General features: G+C 37.3%; 1 protein-coding gene across 15 annotated transcripts in view; it reads right to left on the minus strand.

Moving 5' to 3' along the window:
• UBE3A (ubiquitin protein ligase E3A) overlaps positions 1-21271 on the minus strand; it is a 53703-nt gene that overhangs the window by 12567 nt on the left and 19865 nt on the right. For 10 of the 15 annotated variants that reach the window (XM_082303780.1, XM_082303788.1, XM_082303790.1 and 7 more), the window contains 3 exons: positions 20804-20848; positions 9873-10183; positions 4690-5945 (listed from right to left, as the gene is read on the minus strand). In XM_082303780.1, the coding sequence (XP_082159906.1) occupies positions 4690-5945; positions 9873-10183; positions 20804-20848 (1612 nt within the window). Of the gene's footprint in view, positions 1-4689; positions 5946-9872; positions 10184-11344; positions 11585-15290; positions 15520-20803; positions 20849-21095; positions 21191-21271 lie in introns of all 15 variants that reach the window. The other 5 variants (XM_082303781.1, XM_082303782.1, XM_082303785.1 and 2 more) reach the window with 4 other exon arrangements.

Genomic DNA, 21271 nt, shown 5'->3' on the forward strand with positions numbered 1-21271 from the left:
TCAGACATACTCTGCACGCAGCCAAGGCACACTAATGCTGAGATATTCAACTGAACACACATAAACATCGTCTTAGTCTAAGAGAACCTCAAAGCTTCTGGAGTACTTTGTTGCTAATATACTATCAGAGAATCTGCCTACTGGCTTCCGTTGTCACATAAGAATTTTTGCTCATCAATAGATTTAGCAGAGTCATTTACAAGCCGGAGAGGCTTGCTGCTTGCCAGCTGTCTACATTCAACATGAAATTTGTCAGAGCGAGTTTCTAATTTGCGAGTAAGTACCAGCCAGACTCTGCTGAAAGAAGCCACCACATTTTCACTTGCAGAACTTGTGTGTCACAACTCAAACCCTTTAAATTACTGCTACCTGAGAAGAAAGCCACAAACAATCTGTGCAAAAAAAAAAGTAAACTCAGAAGAAGGGGAGGAAAGAAATAGCTGCTGGGGAATGAAGAGGCAGAAGAAGGGATTTAAGGATAAACTTCCTTTCATTACTATCACATTCAGGCAAGATGACTCAGCAGGAATACAGCTAACATCTCAAAAGAAACCTGTTAGACACAAAAAAAGCATGTTAACTGCTTTCAAGAACTGCAAACTCAGCTACCAACTCCCAAATGTAAGGGTTCCTTAATAAAAGTGGGGACTAGCACTTTTACTATTTGCAACCCACGCCCCCAGTGACTTTTCAGACTAACATACATACAAATAAGTACACAATAAGTACACAATACAAAGAAAGCATATTTCATTAAGTCCATTTCAATTAAAAAAAAGAAAAATAAGTTTGAGGCAAGTTTCACACATGCAAAGAAATCAAATAATGAATGTGTAAATAAAATTTTTGCTTGGATATATTTGTTCCAGGGTGAACTATGATTCTCTTAATAAGCAGCTTTAAACAAGTTATTGCTTCAAAGGTATTTAAAAGCTATTGCTTCGAATTCTCAGTAAAAGAAGAAATCCTGCAGTAATTTAAAAAAAAAAATCACTTACCAGTGCTCATTTTGTTTTTAATGAAGTCCAAAAATGAGAAGATGTACACAATGAATTCTAAAAGTTTAAATATCAAATATTGAGAAGAGAAAAACAGCTTGGTGATAGCTTAATTAGCTCAACTAATTAGCAGAGAAAGGCCTGTACTTAGTCCACTTTCAAAAAGAAATTATGAAGACTGATCAATATATTTGCTTGAAAAATATCCAGCATCAATAAGGAAAATATGAATAAGACCATCTCAACCTAATTTTAATCAATATTTCTGAAAATGCTTTTATCATGAAATTATCAAAGTTATTCCATATAAAGTCACCTGCCATGGTTGTTCTGTAAAGACACAGGTCTAGTAACATGAGTATGTAATTACTTACAATTCAAACAACTCTATATGCATTCAAACTCCAGAAGTAAAAAGTGCAATGCAAGGGTAAAGATATTGGAAATCATAATTACTTACCCGTAATTTAAGCATGTTTGGAAACATTTTGTCACTGAACAGATCTAAGAATACACTTTTACTACTGGAGACTATTATCTTGGCAAGATCTTTCTGATAGTTTTCAGTGAGACCCTTCCACAGTTCAATACTGCACCCAAAACTGCAACCATCGCTGAAGCAAACCCATACAACATAGCCTTCGCTTAGGTTTGATGCTGTCAGTGCTACTACAGAAGCACGGGGTACCCATCTTTGACCTGCAGTGCCAACTTTTGACTACAATCAGAGAGAGTGCAAGTCACTTTAAGGATTAGGAGGCAAGACTGAAGATCTTCACCCAGACCAATTACAGGGCAATTAGGAAGTGGAAACAAATTGTGAAACTTACTAACAACAACAACAAAAAAATCACTTGTCAGCCTGTTACAGGAAGCACCTGTGTAACAACAGCACGCAATTCTTAAACAGATCAGGCACCCACTGAAGAAAGTGCAAGATGACTGTAGAACAGTATTTTCCCTATACTTTTCCAGCTACCAGCAGACTTCCTGAGGTTTGTGTGTGGGTCGCACCAAAATGCCTGTAATGCCCATTAGCTTTTGATGGATCTTTCTTTCATGAAGAGCTACAAGTTCTGGGCAATGACATTCATAGTTTTAAGGTACACTGTGTGGAAGAAAGTATGTCCTTTTGCTTATGTTAAGCCTGCTTCATGATAATACGACTGGGTGCTACCAGTTGAGGAAACCGCTATTTCCCATTCAACTTCTCCATGCCATCTTTTATGTCCTCTCTGTCATCTTTTTTACCATTAAAAGGACTTTACAATCTCTCTGAAGAGACTCTGAACTCTCCAAATGTATTCCTATTGCATCCTTTTTGATATTAAAATGAGAATAAACAAATGAAAAAAGAGACATAGGCACACCATAGTAAACAGAGATATTGTATGGCATCATTTGCCCCTTACCTTCTAACACTTCCTCAGGAATACTTAAAATCTCTTCCTTGAACACTGATACTTCATATCATCAGTTAAAACATATCAATAATTAAAAGGTGACTTCTGTACCCACTACATATTTTTATCAACACAATTTTCTCTAATATTCCACATCATCTCAGAACAGTAACTTTGCTGCATCTGTTTGAAATGGCACATACAGCTCCCTTCCTCCAGCTAGGATGGCGAGTCTTCATTCATCTTCATTTTACTGAATGTAATCTGTTTTCCACTTTTGAGAAATGCCTGGGCTGTACTTGCTGTCATTGACTAACACTACAGTTCAGCTCAGACTGCGTGAATTTAGAACAATTTTATCATTTTCCTTTATTTTCTGTCCCAGAATAAACAGTTTAAAATTCTTACTTTCCTTGGAGCTTTGACAGAGCCAGATCACCATAACTCAGCATGTTCTGATAGCTTAAATTAACAGCCATAAGAGGATCCATGGCAATTGCCCAGACATACCCGTAGACTGCTAGGCAGTGCAAGGGCTGCTGCAAGTGCATCACTATTTAAATTAGTATGTTTGAGCTTAATCTGATTTAAACTACCTAAATTTCCAACAGACCCAGAGTGTGCACAGCGATGACTGCTGTAGCCCTGTTGTGATATAGTAGCTGCACCAACTTGATGTTGCCCATGAGCTTTCTAAGCAACACTACACGTTTTTTTTGTCCTCAAAGATTTCAACTTCCTTCCATAACAAGCAATATGCAGAAGAACGCCTTTTCTCACACTTACAGATTTTCCTTCCCATCATCAGTATGACGAGGGAGGTCTCCTTCTTCTCTGCCAGAACTGACATTAAAATGAAAATCTCCCTAAAACTAGCTCTTATCCTCTTTCAGCCCATCCCCTCCTAAAGGGATGGTACTGTCCCTCCCTTTTTTCCAGTATTTATGTACCCCAAGGCTGAACAGAGCTTTGGAAATGGAAATAAACTCCATTACAATAATGCGACAAAACATAACTGGATAGAACTGTAAGTCTGACAGGCAGTGAAATTACAAAGACTATTCTTAAATTAGAAAACTGGTACACAGTAGGGTTTAATCTTAGAACAGTATATTTCTCAGTTGCCTAATAGAATAATTGGGTTTACAGACAGAAGCCATTTTTGCATTGTCATTTTATTTTTCTTATTTGTACTGGAGACAAAGGTTTTCCCTGATGAGTCATAATATCAGCAATTCTCATGAAGCAGCTAACCCATCTGGAAATTCAGAGGTACACAGAAAAATCAAGGTGGGAGCTCATTTAGGGCTCTCACAATTGACCTTCAGTAGCAGTTAAAGAAGTCAAATTTAACTAGAAATAACAGCTGGGTCGAGAGGCAAAAAGAGGTACTTTCCCCAGAGTGTCTCCAAATACCCGTCTGGCTCTTCAGCAACAAGCTTTAAAACCATGGTTAAATTTAAAATTTTGCAACCATTTTTGTGCTTTAGTAACAGAACACAGAAAAATGACCTTCTGAAAAATAATAGCTTTAAGCAAAAAATAAAGGGAGAAATACTCCTAAAATTAAAGGACATATTTATGAAAAAAGTTTACTGTGAAATATTCTTTATCATTTGTATCCTGTATAATTCCCACCTTCCAAAAAAATGTGTGAACAAATAGCTTTAAGTTTTACTATAAGAAGCCAGCATATTCAGAAACAGGCTGTTCTCACAGTTCTCAGGTACTAACAGGTCTTACTTCTCCTTTCTCAGTCATATCATTATTTGCACCAAATCGCAACAACGCTTAAAGCAGCAAGAAGGTGTACTTATCACACAGTCACTCCACACACTTTATATCTAGATGTTCAGAAGTCCACAAGAAGAGTACACAACTGAAAGGCTTTAATTCCAACTTCCATTTGAAAAACCATACTATCAGAAGATGATCCAAGACAGTCCAGAGGACAAAGAAAAAGTACTGAAACAGAAGCTGGTCACTCTCAGCATTAACAGCCGTAGCAGCACAGCATCTGTCAATGGGGAATAAGAACTATTTGACACTTTAAAACATCTAAGTCTGCAACCACTCTCAGTAGAAGTGGTTCTGCTGAACATACAAATCTTCAGCAGCACGCTTATCACTCAAACTTAATATGGTAAAGCTGTTTGAGTTTCTTCTAGAGGAAATCTAGTACATAAAACGCTGCACTCACACGCAGTCCTTTTCAGTTAGTCAAAGCCCACATAGTTTGCACTAGTCAGAACCAACAAACCTAAGTTCCACGTTGCTGCATGACTTACCCGGACGAGCGCGTCATCTATGATGTGATCACGTCTCACTTTAAGTCGCAAATAAGGGTTGAGCTGCTGTCCTTGAACTAAGCTGTAGAGCACAGTTATCCGTCTTTCACTGTACATCCGGATTCTATTGTCATAATACAAACCCAGGTTCTTGGTAACAGCATTCAATATGAAGGGACAGGTCATAAAAGAGAATTTATTTTCTGTTTCTACTTTGAAGAAAGTGTAGTCTTTGTCCATTTCTAGAACATCATTCAGTGGTTCGTTAATAAATTCTTCAAAAGGGATAAGTGGTTTTCTGCAATCTATAGTTTTAACACCAAGTTCAGTCTCCAGTGGGTCCACTCGAGGACCTTTTTTATTTCTCCTTTCTTCACCCAACAGCTCTTGAAGAGTTAGTTCACTTGATTCTGGGATGGGTTCTTCATCTTCCTCTTCGTTATGATCTGTATCCACATCCCCTCCCACTACATTTGCATAGTAAACCATTTTCAAGCACTTTGAAGCAGCAACAACAGCATCATCATCATTCACTAGGTTACGACTATTGAACTCATTGCTTATGACTTTGTAAGTAATAAGCTGCTGAAATGTTTCCATCATTCTCCGAATTTGGTCTGCTCTGTACTTAGACCACAATCTGACCAGTTTTGCTTGAGCTGCAAGGGGTAGTTTGCTCATTGCTTTGCAAAACAATGGTAGAGCCATTTCCAGATATTCTGGGCTATGAAGATTGCCATTCTCCATAACGATAATAAACAAATTCAGATAGTTAGGATCCCGAGAGTACACATTATGGTAAGTCAAGTCACATTCCACATTAGGTGACAAGTACACAAGTGCATTTAAAAAGGCAGTTTCTATTTTTTCATTAGAAAGTAATCTATCATAGACCCGTCTGACTGCTTCAATATCTACAGACACTTCATCTGGGCCTAGTTTTTGGAGGTTATTATCTCCCTGTGTGTTATCACCTATTCTTGACGACGAAGATGACGATGCGCCTGAATCTTCTTCCATAGCAGCAGCCGAACAGGCAGCTTTTTCCTTTTCATCTTCATCTTTGTCTTCATCCTTTCCTTGAAGAGACTTGAGCTCCTCCTTGGTGTGCTGCTTGGCTTTTCGGAAACTCTGTACCAATGCTTCAGCACTAGAAAATACTCTCCCAATCACCCGGATTAAAGGGGAATAATCCTCTTTCTCTCGACATAGTTCAAGAATTTCATATATCTTGTCTTCTGTTAGAAAAGTCACATCTATAAAAAGATAAAATATTATTTTTATTATGATAAAAATTAAAAAGTTAAAATACTTTTAATTTGCTCTGCTCAAGAAATCTGTGTATCATTATCATTAACACTAAAAAAACAGTGTCAGTGCTGGATAAATTCAAGACACACTTTATCATTTCATTGGCTTGAAGAAACATGATTTCATTCACTATGATTTTATAAAATATTTTATTAATGGATGTTGATCAGAGAACATGCTCAATGGTAGAACTGTTCTGCAGCCAATTAACTACATTTGGTAGTTAACAGTATTGTATCATCTAAACAAGAGCAACTAAATCAACCAGTAAGATGCTTAAACTTCAGAAGACTAAATGAATAAGACTGTGTGACAATACAGTCCTCTGTTAAATCTGCACAGTTTATGCATAAGTGATTAAACTATACACAAACTAAACTGCATCAACCTCTTTTTTCAAACATATAGCACATGCATATGGACTTCACACTCTTTCTCCCTTAAAAGCAGATCTTGAAGAAAAAACTCAAGAATTTGTTTTGTTGTATATTAACGAGAATATAAGATTTCTTATTTCTATTTTTAATGCTTTCTGCAACTGTTTTTATACTAAACTGATGCCTGAAAATCATCCCCAAAACCCACAATACATGCTCAGAAATTTATGTTGCCTTCTAAATTACAGGCACAGTTGGGCATGTGGGTTATTTCTTTATACATTTGGCCTCACTGGCATAAACAACTTGAGTACACTCATCAACATGCTATTCAGATGACCAAGCTGGTGTACACACATCATCTGCATGGGCTCCAAATACCTGCCTGTTCCCCCTCCGCCCCAAGCCCCTGATCCTGTTCCCCCTCCGCCCCAAGCCCCTGATATGAAAGAAGTCATTTGGTGGTCCATTTGTTATTTGAAATCTTCCTTTTTCTTTAGAAAAGAGGAGAAAACATTATTTATAGCTTTCTATGCTGCTTCTCAAACAGAACCCACAGGTGCTTTCACATCAGGTGATGATTTAGAGTAGGATTACTACATGATCAGACCCTGAAAAGACGTTCTAGTTTAAGCAGATTCTTCTACACTGACTCGTAATTTAGAACTAAAACTGAATCTGTTTAATAGCATCTCTTGAGATCTAAAAACCACACATCACAGCATTGTATTCACCAACCACGCTAGAACTACCTCTGCAGAAAGAAGGAAGCGTATCATTTTAATAAAGACAGTTATATGTTAAAGTATTTTGAAATGTGATTGCCTACACTAACATTCATTCCAAGCAGTCATCAAATTAAAAATACAAACTGAACAATGCAAAGACAGACAACCTATTGATTTTCGCAGAGCCCCAAGCCATTCTTGGAGCACATAACACAGGAAAGATTAAGCTTATGTCACGCTACCGAGATTGACTTCCAACCAATCTGAAGACAGTGAAAAATCTTCAAAACTAAAATGTTCTGTTAAAAAAAAAAATGTGAAAATATTATGAAAGGATTCAAGCTTAGTGCAACATCTCCTATTTTTATCTGTTGCAGTGCATGCTCAACTTGCCTAAAAGAAATTTAACTGCTGATACAGATGCTGTTCCATAGCTCCTCAAAATGAGGACCATAGCCTCAAGTTCCCTGACTCTGGATTGCAGAGCTTATTCACAGCATAAAAATTATCAGTAAAGTTGACGATATAACAATATAACACATTTCAGATTTCCATACTTAAAACAGGAATTCCCCAGTCATTCTTTTACAGGTTTTAGTATTTAAGGAACAACCCATATGCTATTTCCAGTTAAAATATTTAGTATTACCATCAGCAGTTTCATAACAGTTTTAAGTCATATCCTGTAACCATTGTCTGAGTTGCCATAAGGGTCTGCCCCATTTTTACTTTACAGCAGTGAGAACAGCTGGAGCAAAACAAACATAAGTGAAGCTTTCTTCTAACTCAAGTCAATTTTAGGTGACTTGTGTCTGAGTATGTGAGCTTTTACATGCCTTCTCCTCTCACCCTTTCTATTGCAACTAAGCGATCCAGTGAAGTAAACTTATCTCCTCTCAGATCTTGTTCTCAGTAATATTCTATGACAAATCTGTACATGAAGTCAAGGTTTTAACAGTGGTCCTTGACTGTGAAAAAGACTGCATGTGATCTATGTATTGCCAACACGCTCCCTAATTAGCAAATTTATTAATTATCTTTTCATTATCTCTTATGGAAACTTTGTTATGATTGTGTGCTCACTGCCTGTCTACTGACCTTCTCTGTTCCCAATTTAATGTTTTGGTGATCGAAGTTGAAAATAGGTTCCCAGGTAATTGTAACACCGATTTTGAAGTGGCGCTCTCTCTATATATATGACTACATTTGTAACCCATGCTTTTCATGTGTTTGCAATTTCTCCATTTCCTTCCACTTTGGACTGCTGTCTCTAGATATTACCGAGATGCTGACAATGGTCTCCAGATACATTTTTTTCCCCAAGGTAACAGTCTTACAGCTTAGCACTAGAGCAAAGTAATTTAAATAATTCTTTCTCAAGGGCATTTCTTTCAATTTATTTAGAACTTTCAATCCCATGTCAAGCATAAAAGCAAGCTGCACATCCTTTTCCTTGGCTTTCTTATACTTAATTGCAGTTTTCCCAGTAACTGTTGCTGCAGATGGACCTTAAATTTCAGAGCACTGGATTGCTTAGACATCATCCCGTTCCAAAGGTAACTAAGAGTCTCAGATGGGCTTTAAGAACACGTTACTGCTCTCTGTCCATACAGCTACAAAGACAGGTCAATACTTGTGATGCTGCAACAGATGAAGTCAGAAGAGTCATTGCTTTAGACAACAGACTGTCTCTGGAGATAGGCTGAGAAAACTCTTAGATATCTGTTTTGGGGAGAGAGGACAGTAGGCTTGGGGAGAAGGAGGAAAATCCCGTATGTGCACACCTCCATTAAAAACACCCAAAACTACAAGATAAATCATAAAACAGACCTAATGTGCCTCTTGTCTAACACTACACCGGCTCCCCTCTCCCCACCCTACTGTTTTGCCTCTTTGCTTACTCAGATCATAAATAATTTGGGGACAAGTTTATCCTTGCATCAGATAAAGAACAAACTGATGCAGGTATTGACTGGAGCATCTTAGGTGCCTTATAACACAGTGCTATCTTTTATTGCTGGTTCTACAGGCCTTTTTAATTCTTTGCTGTAAACAGTTTCACTTTCTTTACCTAAAATGAATGAATCTGAATTTCTGTGTTTATAACCACTTACTGCAATGGTATTTAAAAAAGGTCTGCTCAAAGGTTAATGGCTTTAATTTCATTTAGTTTGTGATTTCTGTTTGCACAGGTTTTGATGACAACTAAAATTATTCTCGTAGTATGTATTTACTATTCTAGAGAGTTTGAAAAGCTAAACAAGTCAGAAAAGACATACAGAACAGTATTTCATTTTTGTACACTGGCTTAGAAATCACTTTGCTTAAACTTTTTTTAGCTTGGTGGATGTATTGCCCATCATCCACTGTATCATTTTTTGTTCATCTGTTAAGTTTCTTAACACAGAATCTGGAATTAGTTAAAAGTATAGCTTTTTTAACCCATTGACTACAGAAGAGTTATGAAACTAGGGAAACTAAAACAGTCATACAACAGCACTTAAACTCTCCATATTTGCAAAACCTGTAATCTCAGAAGGCAACAAATGCATTATGGATTTTAATAGAGATGTGGTAAAGATCCAGATTTGGAATCAGTGTTCAGCATTAATCCAGCCATTTTTCAGAATCCATAGTAAAATATTTGATTGCCAAATATTGTATTTTACTTAAGTCAGCAGAATACCACCACAGTGAATTCTGTAGGGTTATACTCATGCATATTAAATGCGTTTTATTTTAGGAAAATTGTAAAATAATATCTTACCTTTAAAGTCATCTCTTGGGCCTTGCATTTCCTTCTTGTTCATTTTTCTGTCAGTGCAGGAATTGTTATGGGCACCTTTGGAATTGTTTTCTAGGTAAGCTGAGCTCGTTCCTTTCTTGGAGGGATGAGGATCACAGAGTTTTGCATTAATCTTATAAAGCTCGAGGGCCTTAATGGCTGCTGCATTGTTATCCATACGGAGAAAAGTTGGACAGGAAGCACAAAATTCATTCGTGCAGGCTTCATTTCCACAGCCCTCAGTTAACTGGTGGTAGTAGCGCTCTATTAGATGCTTTGCAGCTGCTCGCTTCCTGTAGCAAACATTCAAACAGTAAGTACAAGGATTAGTAGAGCTTTCACATACAAAGCTCATTCAAAAGCATCAGCAAGGCAGAGATTAGTCAGGCACTGAAACACAAGATTTCTGTATCAGAGAGGACACATCAGGAGATTTTTTAAACACAGGATTCTCACCTTGACAAATGCAAATATATTTAACACAATTTAATTTGTGGGTCCTATGCAAGTGAAAGGTAAATCCTGTTTATGCAGAGTTTTCAGCTTTACATTCTAGTGTTACAATGGACACAATCTTGTTCAGTTCTGAACAATCTCAATTGTCACTGAAAGAGAGAGCAATTTAGACGCAAAGCAAGGCTGCAAGTGAAACAGAACTGGATCTCATACAGGTGATTGAGTCTGATGTATAGTACTGAGGTATGGTTGCCACTGTCAGAGGGAAGAGGCATGAAATACAAATGATCCAGGCATTTATTTAGTAATACTATCAATACTACACCAACTGGATATAAACCCTTTAAAAATTTAAACCATTTTTTAAAAACAAGAAACTAAGTTATCTGATATTTAGTCTATTTAAATCTGTAGGAAAAATATTCCTTGGTTAATTAAACTGACAACAAAACCATGATTAAAGATGAGCTCAAGGCTGAATATATGTCTCCTCAGCTTAATAAGGTATATTGTTCTCCAAAAAAAGCTATTCACCAAATCCTCCCCTTTCTTCTGCAATCATACATGGCAAGTATGTATTTTGAAGAATTACAACTGTATCACTGTACAAGTCAATGTGCTCAGTACTATATATACAAACACAAGAAAATTTAACTGGCCAATTAATAAGGCCACAGACTTTTACAGAAACATGCAAATGGTAAAGAAATCACCAGAAAGCTGCAGGCAATTTGGACAGAAGAAGCTGCAGGCAGCACCAAGAGCACCATATTTCACCACATTTTGGAAAGAAACCCCCAAAACTTCACTTCATGTTACAAGTTATTAATGAATTAAACAAGTTATTAATGAAAAATATCAACTATGAAACACTTCAAGCATTTTGATTAACTATAACATTCAGGCTTTTTACCTAACTTTAGTGATACAGTACTGTAAAGATTAGAACACGAGAAGGAAGATTTTCATCAGAAATTGTGGTATTAATTTAAAGTTACCTTTTTGGATGCTGATGCATGCAGAGATTCTGCATAAAACAAGCACTTGAGAACTGAAGTGCTAGACCCACTGGTACTACTCAGCACTTGCTGCACCTAGCTGTTAATACTGGCTGGTTAAGTATCAGAGTTTCAATGCAGCTGCTTCAGAAGGGAAAATGTCCTCAAGTTCTGAAAGTAACTATTATTCAGCAATAACACCTTTGCTCCTTCCCTTTCACTCTTCAAGATCTCATCGTCCTAGAGAAGAAAATATTTCTTACAAAGAAAACCATTACCTCAATGTCTACCTGACCTTCCAAATGCCCCAGTGAGTTCCAAGACAACAAAAATTGAAGAGAAAGGTTTCCCTGGCACATCAAGACAGAGGTGGAAGACCATAAAAAAAAAAAAAAGCAGCACCAGCAGTACCATCAAAACCCCTACTATATAAACAGGGAATAGTTGTATTCTGATCCAAGTAAAGAGTTCTAGCCTTTCCAATTTTTATATGTGGACTTAGGAAAACCTGCCTCTCTCCACATATATATAAAAATTTAAGTTTTTCTGATCTTGTCTTTAATACTTCAGCTTTTAGTACAGAGGCTTTAAAAAACTAAGTTTTTTAATACAGCTTAGACCAGTACATGATTTCACAGACATCTATTTCTGAATGCCAAGATTTCATGCTTTGATCATTCTTGACTTTCAATCATTCAAGAGCTTCAGATTTACTGTGTGAAATATTGTCATTTGTAAGCAGATAAGCATATCATGTGAAAGCTTTTCTTTGTTAATATTGAATTTTTACACCTGAGCTATGGCCACCTGTCTCACCAACATGCTCTTTATTTACTCCTCTTGCAGCCTCTCCTATGCATCACCTTGAAGCCTTTATGAAAGCTCTTTCCAACCCAAGCTGAAACTTACTGTTCATTTAATTTTCTTCCCCCTCTGTCACTGACCATGTTTTCCACAGTGCATAAAAAATGGCGGCTATTTCATATACACATTATCATTTTAACTTTATCCTTCCTCATTGCATTTTCCTTCCATCTTATTTCTCCATTGCAGTCTACATGTAGATCACAAGGTTTTTGCCATAATTTTGGTGTTTTCTGACCTATGTAATACACCTACGAATGTCATATGGATTATTTCTCACAGATGTTCTAAGTGTATATATATCAGGGAGGGGTGTGTGTGCGTACTTATTTATTTACCTAAAGCAGCTGGAGTTGTTATTCAGATTAAATACATTGTGAAAAGCTGACCAGTTCCCTAAGAAGAAAGAATTTGTGTTTTCAAACTGGAGAAATTATCAGTCCTAAAGAAGCATGCACACCTTTCTAGCTTATGTAACATCTTGTTTGAATAAAGTTGTATCAATGTTTATACATTGAAATACTAACAACACATTTTGTTATATTAAACAACACTCCACTTTAATCAGGTCACATCCGAGATGCCAGGAGACAAAGCTAAGCTTAGACTTGTCTCTAACAGTTAACTTCTGAGGGACTCAAGTCTTTTTGCTTCTAATTTTAACTACCAATTACTTCTCAAACGGTGCCATGCCTATAATAATGCTGTTGGTACAAACATTTTCATTTTGACTCATGGCCACAGACTCACTGACTCAAGTTCTGTGAAATTCTATTAGAGATGGAAGTTTCGACTGAAAGTTAGAATTTCTATTTTTTTTTTTTTTTTTTTTTTAAATCAACTATGGAAGCAAACAATACAATGTACAACGGCACTAGAATACAACAGTATTAGAATTTCTCCCCCACCTTTCCCTGGCAGCTAGTCCACAGACTTTTGACACAGCCTCAGATAAATTATTTAAGTAAATAAAAAAGGTGAAGACTTAAAGTGAGGATACAGACCTAAGAAGGCAGAACAGAATTTACCAAGCCTTCCACAAGAGCTACCCTTTCTGAGGTCCATCCATCAAAGCACTTAAAGAGAACGCAGTTCCACGTAAGCCAATGTGTGATTTTACAGAACAGTAAGATACTTCATACCACATTCCCATTGGGGTACTTGAGGGATTATTGTCACTGTCCAGTGCCAACAGTCCACATTTCTACATCATTCAGAAAAAAAGTGTAGCATACCTTCTCCATTCTCCAGAGGTGACAACTTGATCTCTTTCTACACTCCCCTGCTCATTTAGCATGTAGAAAACTTAAGTTCTTAGCTTGAGGCATTAAAACTGGCTCATCGAGTGAGGTAACACAACCCCCCCCTCTATTCTTAGCTCATGCTATACAGCGAAGACTGCAGCTCCCTTTAAGTTCCTATACAGGGATCTAGTGAAGAGTAAATGGTCCCTTATAAACTCAATCACTAGTTTACTGTACATTAGCACACAGACACCTTCTAGTGTGGCTAAGGCTGCCGTGACTGACTTGCATATATGTTTGCAAAGACTCACACTGTTGTTGCACATCCAAGTATGAAACTGCACTGGTGTGGCTGCAGTTGTAAACATTTCACAGACTTATCACAGGCATATTCTGAAGCCTCAAGGGTAACTTCCCACACAGTGGGCCTTGTATAACCCCCTCAAGCAAGACTCACTACAGTGAGGGGCAGAGGCACCTAAAATAGACATCGACTTCCTTCCCCGAAGTTCAACAATTTCACAAGCACAGTTTTCCATTAAAAAAAAAATAGTATTCACTGACTTACTTTTGTAGTACTTAAAGAAAAAAGAACACCTTTAGACTTTTTAATTGTTCTTTAACTAATAAAAAGCCAGATAAGTACTTTGCATTGCAACTGAAATGCTGCCAAAACTGTGGAGTATCACTAGAAACTTACACCACTGAGCCTCTGCCTTTCTAGATACTAAGGCAAAGGTGCATTGGGCTGCATTTTGGGTCATTAAATAGCTTTTGAATGTCTAAACCACATACAAAACAAGGGATTAAATGCACTGGTTCAAAAGTTCCCACGTAACAGCATCTAATTTGCATTTCCCCAATATCTTAAACTAAATACAGAGAAATGCTACATAAAGGAAACTTTTGCAACAGAGAAAATCAGATGTTTGAACATTTAAGGAATTTTAGAAAAATCTGAAGTATATCATTCAAAGCAAAGAATTCAGAGCAAAGAATTTTTATCAAAGTTTCAAAACTTGCCTGAAGTTAAAAATATCTGCATAAATGCATCATTTTTGCTTTAAGTGTACCGAAAGGTTTCATACTTGTCTGGCAATATCAGTATGAAATGACATATTTCTGAATGGATTCTGCTTGTGTCTGCTACACAACAGCTTTCATGTTATTTCTACACAGAAGTCTCACATTGCTCCAAGATGGCCAATTTTAGTAAGTGGAAATTTACAATAGTCTGTTTTAACAAAACCATTAGGAATTCAGAAGTACCAAAATGTTCATACGTTGTTTTCTTTCTCAACACAAAAAAACCCCAACAAAAGTATTAATGTGCATGGAAACTACAGGAAAATTTATGTTTGTCTTTTGGATAGGAAAAAGACAGGGACCAGTTTTTTTAGTACTAACAGCAAAACAACTTTCAGTATATGCCTTAACAGGCAAGAGCATAAAAAGCATACATCTGCAACAATTATAGTACACTGTGGAAATAAGATGACCAGCAGATCCAAAGGTGTTAAAAAAAAAAAGCATGGGTTATGGATGGACATCTTTGTGAAGTTAAATACTGCTTTCTGAGAGTTTCAGTTTCAAACCTTGCGTGTTGGTTTTCTGTTTAGTTAGAGTAAGAAGAGCAGTGCTAGAGAAGACAAACTTCCAGTAGAAGCACTGCCCGCGCAGACCCTTTTGAAGCGGCCTGCGCGCCAAACTGCGCCCAGAGCCGGAGCCGAGCCCTCTGATCCAGCAGTGTTGTAACCTTTTGCCTGCCTTGGCCCCTGGCACCCCAGCGAACGTACGTCTGCAAATGCACACGCGCACGGAGCTCGCATTTTCCAAACCTCGTTCTTTCCAGTGTAGTGGGCCCTGATAGCTGGGGTGCAGACTGTGAACTCCCTTGGACCCTACTGCCTTCACCCAAGGGGCCTCCCTCCCCGCCACGTATTCTAGATCCACCGTGCCTCTGGGAACGTTGTGTGCTGACAAAGTCAGGCACGGCACTTCCTCAGGAAGGGCGAACCTGAGAACAGAAGAGTTGTCCGGGCTTTATGGAGCAATGCAGAAAGACGGCTAGAGAGAGAGGGTCAAGAACATGGTCAGCACGTATCTCTCGGTCTTGTCTCACAGACAAATTACCTTGCTACAGTCCTATTAGAAAAGCACCCTTCATTACTGCCCTTTCCTCTCCAGGTTATTAGCTCCAGGACTCTACAGAGATAACGTCATTCCACAGACCAACCGGTTTCATACCCTGGCTCCTATCTTCTTAAGAAGGCATGCGGTGCCCTGTCACCTATCCGATTAGGTGATTAACCTTCAATTAGCCAAAAAAACTGAGATATGAATAATGTATCAATTATACCCTGGCTTTTCAACCCAAGAAAAATCCCCAATCCCCCCCGCCCCAAACATTACAGGCCTGAGGCCATTAAATAACTGATTACGGGGAAACAATTATTCGGCAATTATTGTAAGCAATCAACTTATGTAAATGGTAATGACTGTAAGAATACTTGACTGTTTTTTAAATACTATGCTCACATTTACAATATCAGTACCTTTTTAAAAGGCAGGGAGAAATATAGCCCCCATAAAAAAGCCCATAAATTTATTTAACTACAAAGAAAAAGTAACTTGAATTACTGCTGGAATAAACTTAGTAATAAGTTTAGAACTGACTATAAACTTATAAGATCTCACTCTCTTTGAACAAATTTGTTATTCGTAATATTTTAATAATTATTTTTAAATTATATTCTTATTATTTTTATTATTTTAATCATATTTTAATATTATTTTAATAATATTTAATATTATCTTAATAATATTTTAAAGAAAAAAGTACACAATAACAAACTGTTAAACTTACAAAGAATAATCACATCTAAACACACAAAATATTTCAACAGTTCTCCAAATTTTGTTTTAAGTTATCAAGTAAGGAGCCCTAAACTCTAATACTCTGTACTGGCTATGAGGCCACAATAAGACCAACTTTGCCTTTATTGGAAAGAAATTAAATGACAGTAACGTCACATACTTGCCAGAATCCTTCAGTCTGTCTTTTATATTCAGGACAAAACAAATAATGAATATTTTATCAAATATTAAGCAAAATACATATTCTTTAGTACCTTCCATGTTGTTTTCCCTTGATTAAAGAGGTCCTGGCACTCAAGCAAATACAATTAAACTTCATGTTGTACTCTACTGAACAAGCTTAAATTTGTCAAGTATGAAATTTATACACTCTATTCTGATCAGCAGCCCAACCAAAGAAAGGAGATTAATATTAGCACCGCAGTGAAATATCAAAAGATACAGACAGTAACTTGGAGACATTGATTCTCATTGTCTACTTCTGGACCACTGGAGTGTTTCAGTAGTAAGCATGATATAAGAGAAAAACTATTTCAGACAAAAATACTGATATAAGAAGAGGACTGACCATTGCAACATGTAAGACTGACCTGCAGAGAAGAGACCTAAATGCTGATCAATGTTGTACTCTCTTTGTATAACTTGAACAAAAGAGGCCAAGTACAGGAAAGAGACAATCACACAACTCTGTTTTCAACTTATCAAGAACTCCAGAATATTTTTTTAAGTTAGGTTTCCATGGTAGCATTCTTTTACTATGCCTTCCTTCTGCATGACATTGTCCTAGAAGGATGACCATGACCACACAGAAACTAAGTGCAAATAACATGGATAAGACTTAAACACCTGAGTTTCCAGATTAAGAACAGTCTAGCATTTGTGGATTAGACAGCTCCAGAGAGAAATACCTCCTCTTTAAACCTTCTTTTTTTTATTATTATTTTTAACCAGTAAATTTACAGCATCCTCCAAGCTCCATGAGAACCAAGGTCTACAATACATTCACTTCAGTTCTATTTTCTAGTGCAAAATCTGGAATTCCTTTTCTTGCAAATCATTATAAAATTTGCTCAACTTATCTTACTGTGCTTTTGCTCTTGGAAGCAAAGGTAAAACAGACACTTAATTGTAACTTAAGTAGTTGCTAAGTTTAAGAAAGTAATAATTCTTGAGTAGAGTCAATGCAGTTGTATTGACTGATGAAGTTTCCTCAAGGGAATCACTGCCTGGCTAAATGATGCGTTGCAAGAGGCTCTGAGAAGAAATTTTTTAATTCATCCTAGACAGATCACAGTAGAATACAGTGCAAGGCTGCAGGTGTACATAAAGACACTTCTTACATCTTTTCTTTCCAAGAATGGCAACAAAACAAGCAGCAAATGCCACAAAAATACCTATATGTGGCAAGGTTTGATATAGAGGCCATGATCAGCACGTCCCATGGTTATGTTACGCAAACCCACCTGTGTTTTCAGCTATGAGGAAAGTAATTTAAGGCATTCTTATCTAGAAAGCACTAGGATGGCATCTGAAAGTATGTATCATGAAACACTAATACTTATACAGTTACTGTATATATTTGCAATGGTTGCAATTTGTTTTTCTGGCATATTTTGAGGTTGCTGCAGAGTTTTTATTTTGCCATTCTTTCAAGGGAAAGAAACCAGCTATCAAATCTACTCCAATGTGAGATGACTATATATCAACTATAACTGTAACAACACTTTAAATGGAGGGGTGTTCAATGGCTTTAAAAAGAGAGACAAGTTTCAAAATTGCAAAGCATCCCATCCTTACAAAACAGAAAGAAGGAAAGATGAATGCACAGAAAGCCATCATATCAAAGTACCCAAACCTTTGCCTTGATTTGTGACAACATACAATACACAGAGTGAAAATACACAAACTGATAAGAAGTTAAACAATTAAAAATTATGTAATTTAGTACAAAAGAGGTTTTCAGAAAGTTACACTAATTGAAGCTGAAAATTAATGCAGACCTCTGACAAGAACAGACAAGAGAAGATGCTGATCTTAAAAATTCAGACTTGAATGAATGCTAAGGAAAAGAGACTCCTAACTCTGAACTAGCACCAAGATGTTCGTCATGCATGGAGCCAGAATTTGGAAAGCTTGGGATAAGCAAGACTTATCCATGGAAGAATTTGCTGTATTAGAGTCTGAAATTGTCAGTGGATTTTTTTTTTTCAATTTATTTTAATTCACACATGTGAAACATATGTGACTATGGTCTTGGTATAAAGCTTTGCAATGCAAAACACAGAAACAAATAAAGCAATTATACCAGCCAACCAGAGCAAAACCAACTTAACCATTCATTGTGCTAATAACAAAACACTTGCTTAAGTCCCTGCATTTTCTAATGAATTATAGGCATGTAAATAACATAGTAACTATTTTAGCTACACAGTAGGCTTGCAGGTCACACTGTATTACCCAGCCAGCCATTCCACCTTATGTGGCAAGAGCAACTATGCAGCAGGATTGCAGAAATTCTCTGTAATACGTGATGTACACATCACACTGTGATACAGTTTTAAAAAATTTAGTTTTGCAAGTATACCATGCATTAATACTATATAACTACTACTGAAACAAATCTGTGAATCCCTACAGCTTGACTGGCTTACATCTCTTTTGGACAGATACCCAAAATCTACAAAGTCAGGGCAACTCTGATCATCATTCTGTGCCAAAAAAATATTCAGCTTTCACAGAGAAAAGCTTGCTACTGTAGATTAGTTTTTCAGGTTCAGCTTTAAGGAGGATAACACACACACAAAAAAAGAACTGTCAAACTGCTAGAAGGAAAAACAGTTGTACTGCCTTTTCCTTCTGATTTATCATAGGTCCCGATAGAGTCTTTGTTTCACACCAGTCAAGATCCTTGTTTCTGACACATCTTTCCTTACAATGTGTAAAAAGCAGTAGTCCAACTGACAATACCCACAGTGGACTACAGCCAGGCTACAGCCCGAGTCCTCCTGTTTAGCTAGGCCAGGGAAACACAAGAACACAACTCAACTTGCTGCAGGAACAATAAAACATAATGCAGCAGGGGCTGCTACCAGAGCAGAAGAGACTATGGCTGGGTTTTTGCCCTGCAACCTCTGTCTCTACCACGTGTCCATGTAGCAACAGCCAGTCACCTCTCAGGTCTGGATCCCTGCAACCTGTACTCCCAAGAAAGCAGCTAGACAGCACTTCTTTAACAGATGGCATCAGAGAGAAAAGTAAATTCATCATCCCAGGAGAAATGCTCCTCCTAGTGCAAGAAAAGACTTCACTGCAGTGAATTGCTAAAAACACATGGTAAAAGTGTTCCTTGTTTCCTTCTCATCACTTTCAAGGCTAGGTACGCAGCCTAATGTGGAGGGGCCCACCTCAGCTTTGCTCCTCCCCATGTTGGGCAGCTATAGCAGAGAAGTCCTTGAGCAATTCACACCATGTCCCTACCCTGCAAAACATCCTGAAACTGGCATTCAGCCCACAGTGCGTAACATGCTAGACCACTCAGGGGGAGGGTGTGGAGGAGACTATTTAAGGTCAGGGAAGAAGCTTGTGGCAGAAGAGAAATGAACCCAGATCTTTTGAAGCCTCAGACAGTACCCTAACCACTGGCTATGCTCCCTCTATTATTTTGGAACTTATGCTCTAAGCCAGAAAAGCAGAGTTTGTGGTTTCCCTATTTGAGTTCTATGACAGGACAGTTTGAATAGCTAGAAAAGAATGCTCACTCACAGAATAGTCTCAAATAACCTTTTTCTTTTTTTAAAATGGTCCTCTCATTCCTGCAACCCTTCTGAATTTGAAATTGAAATGAACATTTCAGCCTATCACAATCTTGCTTCTAGTTAATCTTGGCTTCTAGACTAATGAAGACAGACCAAAACAAGGTTCAGAACTGTGAGCAAGATGCTACATGAATACTCTTTAGTGAAAGAAAGCTAGTTTTCTGTTTCTAGAAGTAACTAATACATAAATTTGCCAAATTAAGTCAGATCCTCTTTTTTTTCCTTCTTAGTTGAGCATCCCATCTGCCACAACAAGTATTAGCAGGTATTGTGCCTTAGTACTGAAGTGTCTTCAAACCCATGCAAAATGTTAGTGAATAGCAGGTAGAAATTAAACTCCTACTGTCAAGCCTGAATATAGGCCTGAAGATTTCTGACACTGTATTATGCTACCATCTACTGGTTCACGTTAAATTGAACCTCTGAACTTTGCCTTCAACTCATTCACCCTCCAAAGAAAAAAAAGAATCATCAGTTTCTACAGAGGGTTAAAATTATATTTCCATAGCAAAATACTAACTTGAAATTTTCTAAGGTCGTTTCACAGTTCTACTCAGCTTTTGCCTTCTTTTTTTTTAAGCAGGTGCAAGAGTAACTGTTACATATGTTCAAAACACTTTTAAACAAGATATACCAAACTCATCCACTCATTTACTTACATTCGGCTAGTTTCAATGTTTTCAGAGTGAGGTTCTCCTGGTGATCTGCAAATACAGATACAAAACCTTAAGCATTGTTTGTTATTTTAATTTTAATTTTCATATTACAATATGAAGAGTTAGGAAAGGTGGAAAGTGACGATAATGTATTATTGCCACTAAAAGCAACAACTTTTATGCACTTGCACATTGAACTTGTTTGACCAAACTCTAGAAGACAGTTTATAAAACCTGACAATATAATTAAGCCGAATTTCTCTAAGGAGGACCACACTTTTTCCCCACAGCTTACACAGCAGCAGTCATTAGAGGAGAGTTCTGCTGGCAGTACTTCTGTATTCAGGTTGCATAGTGCACCAGTTCTGGGCTAATTCTTCATAACCACTTCTGTAACCAAAAGGTATACTCAAAGTTTATCAGTGATCAACTATTACAAACAGATTCTCTGCACAGCTGGACTCTAAGAAG

This window comes from Platalea leucorodia (assembly GCF_965183815.1).
Source record: "Platalea leucorodia genome assembly, chromosome: 2".
NCBI lineage: Eukaryota > Metazoa > Chordata > Aves > Pelecaniformes > Threskiornithidae > Platalea > Platalea leucorodia.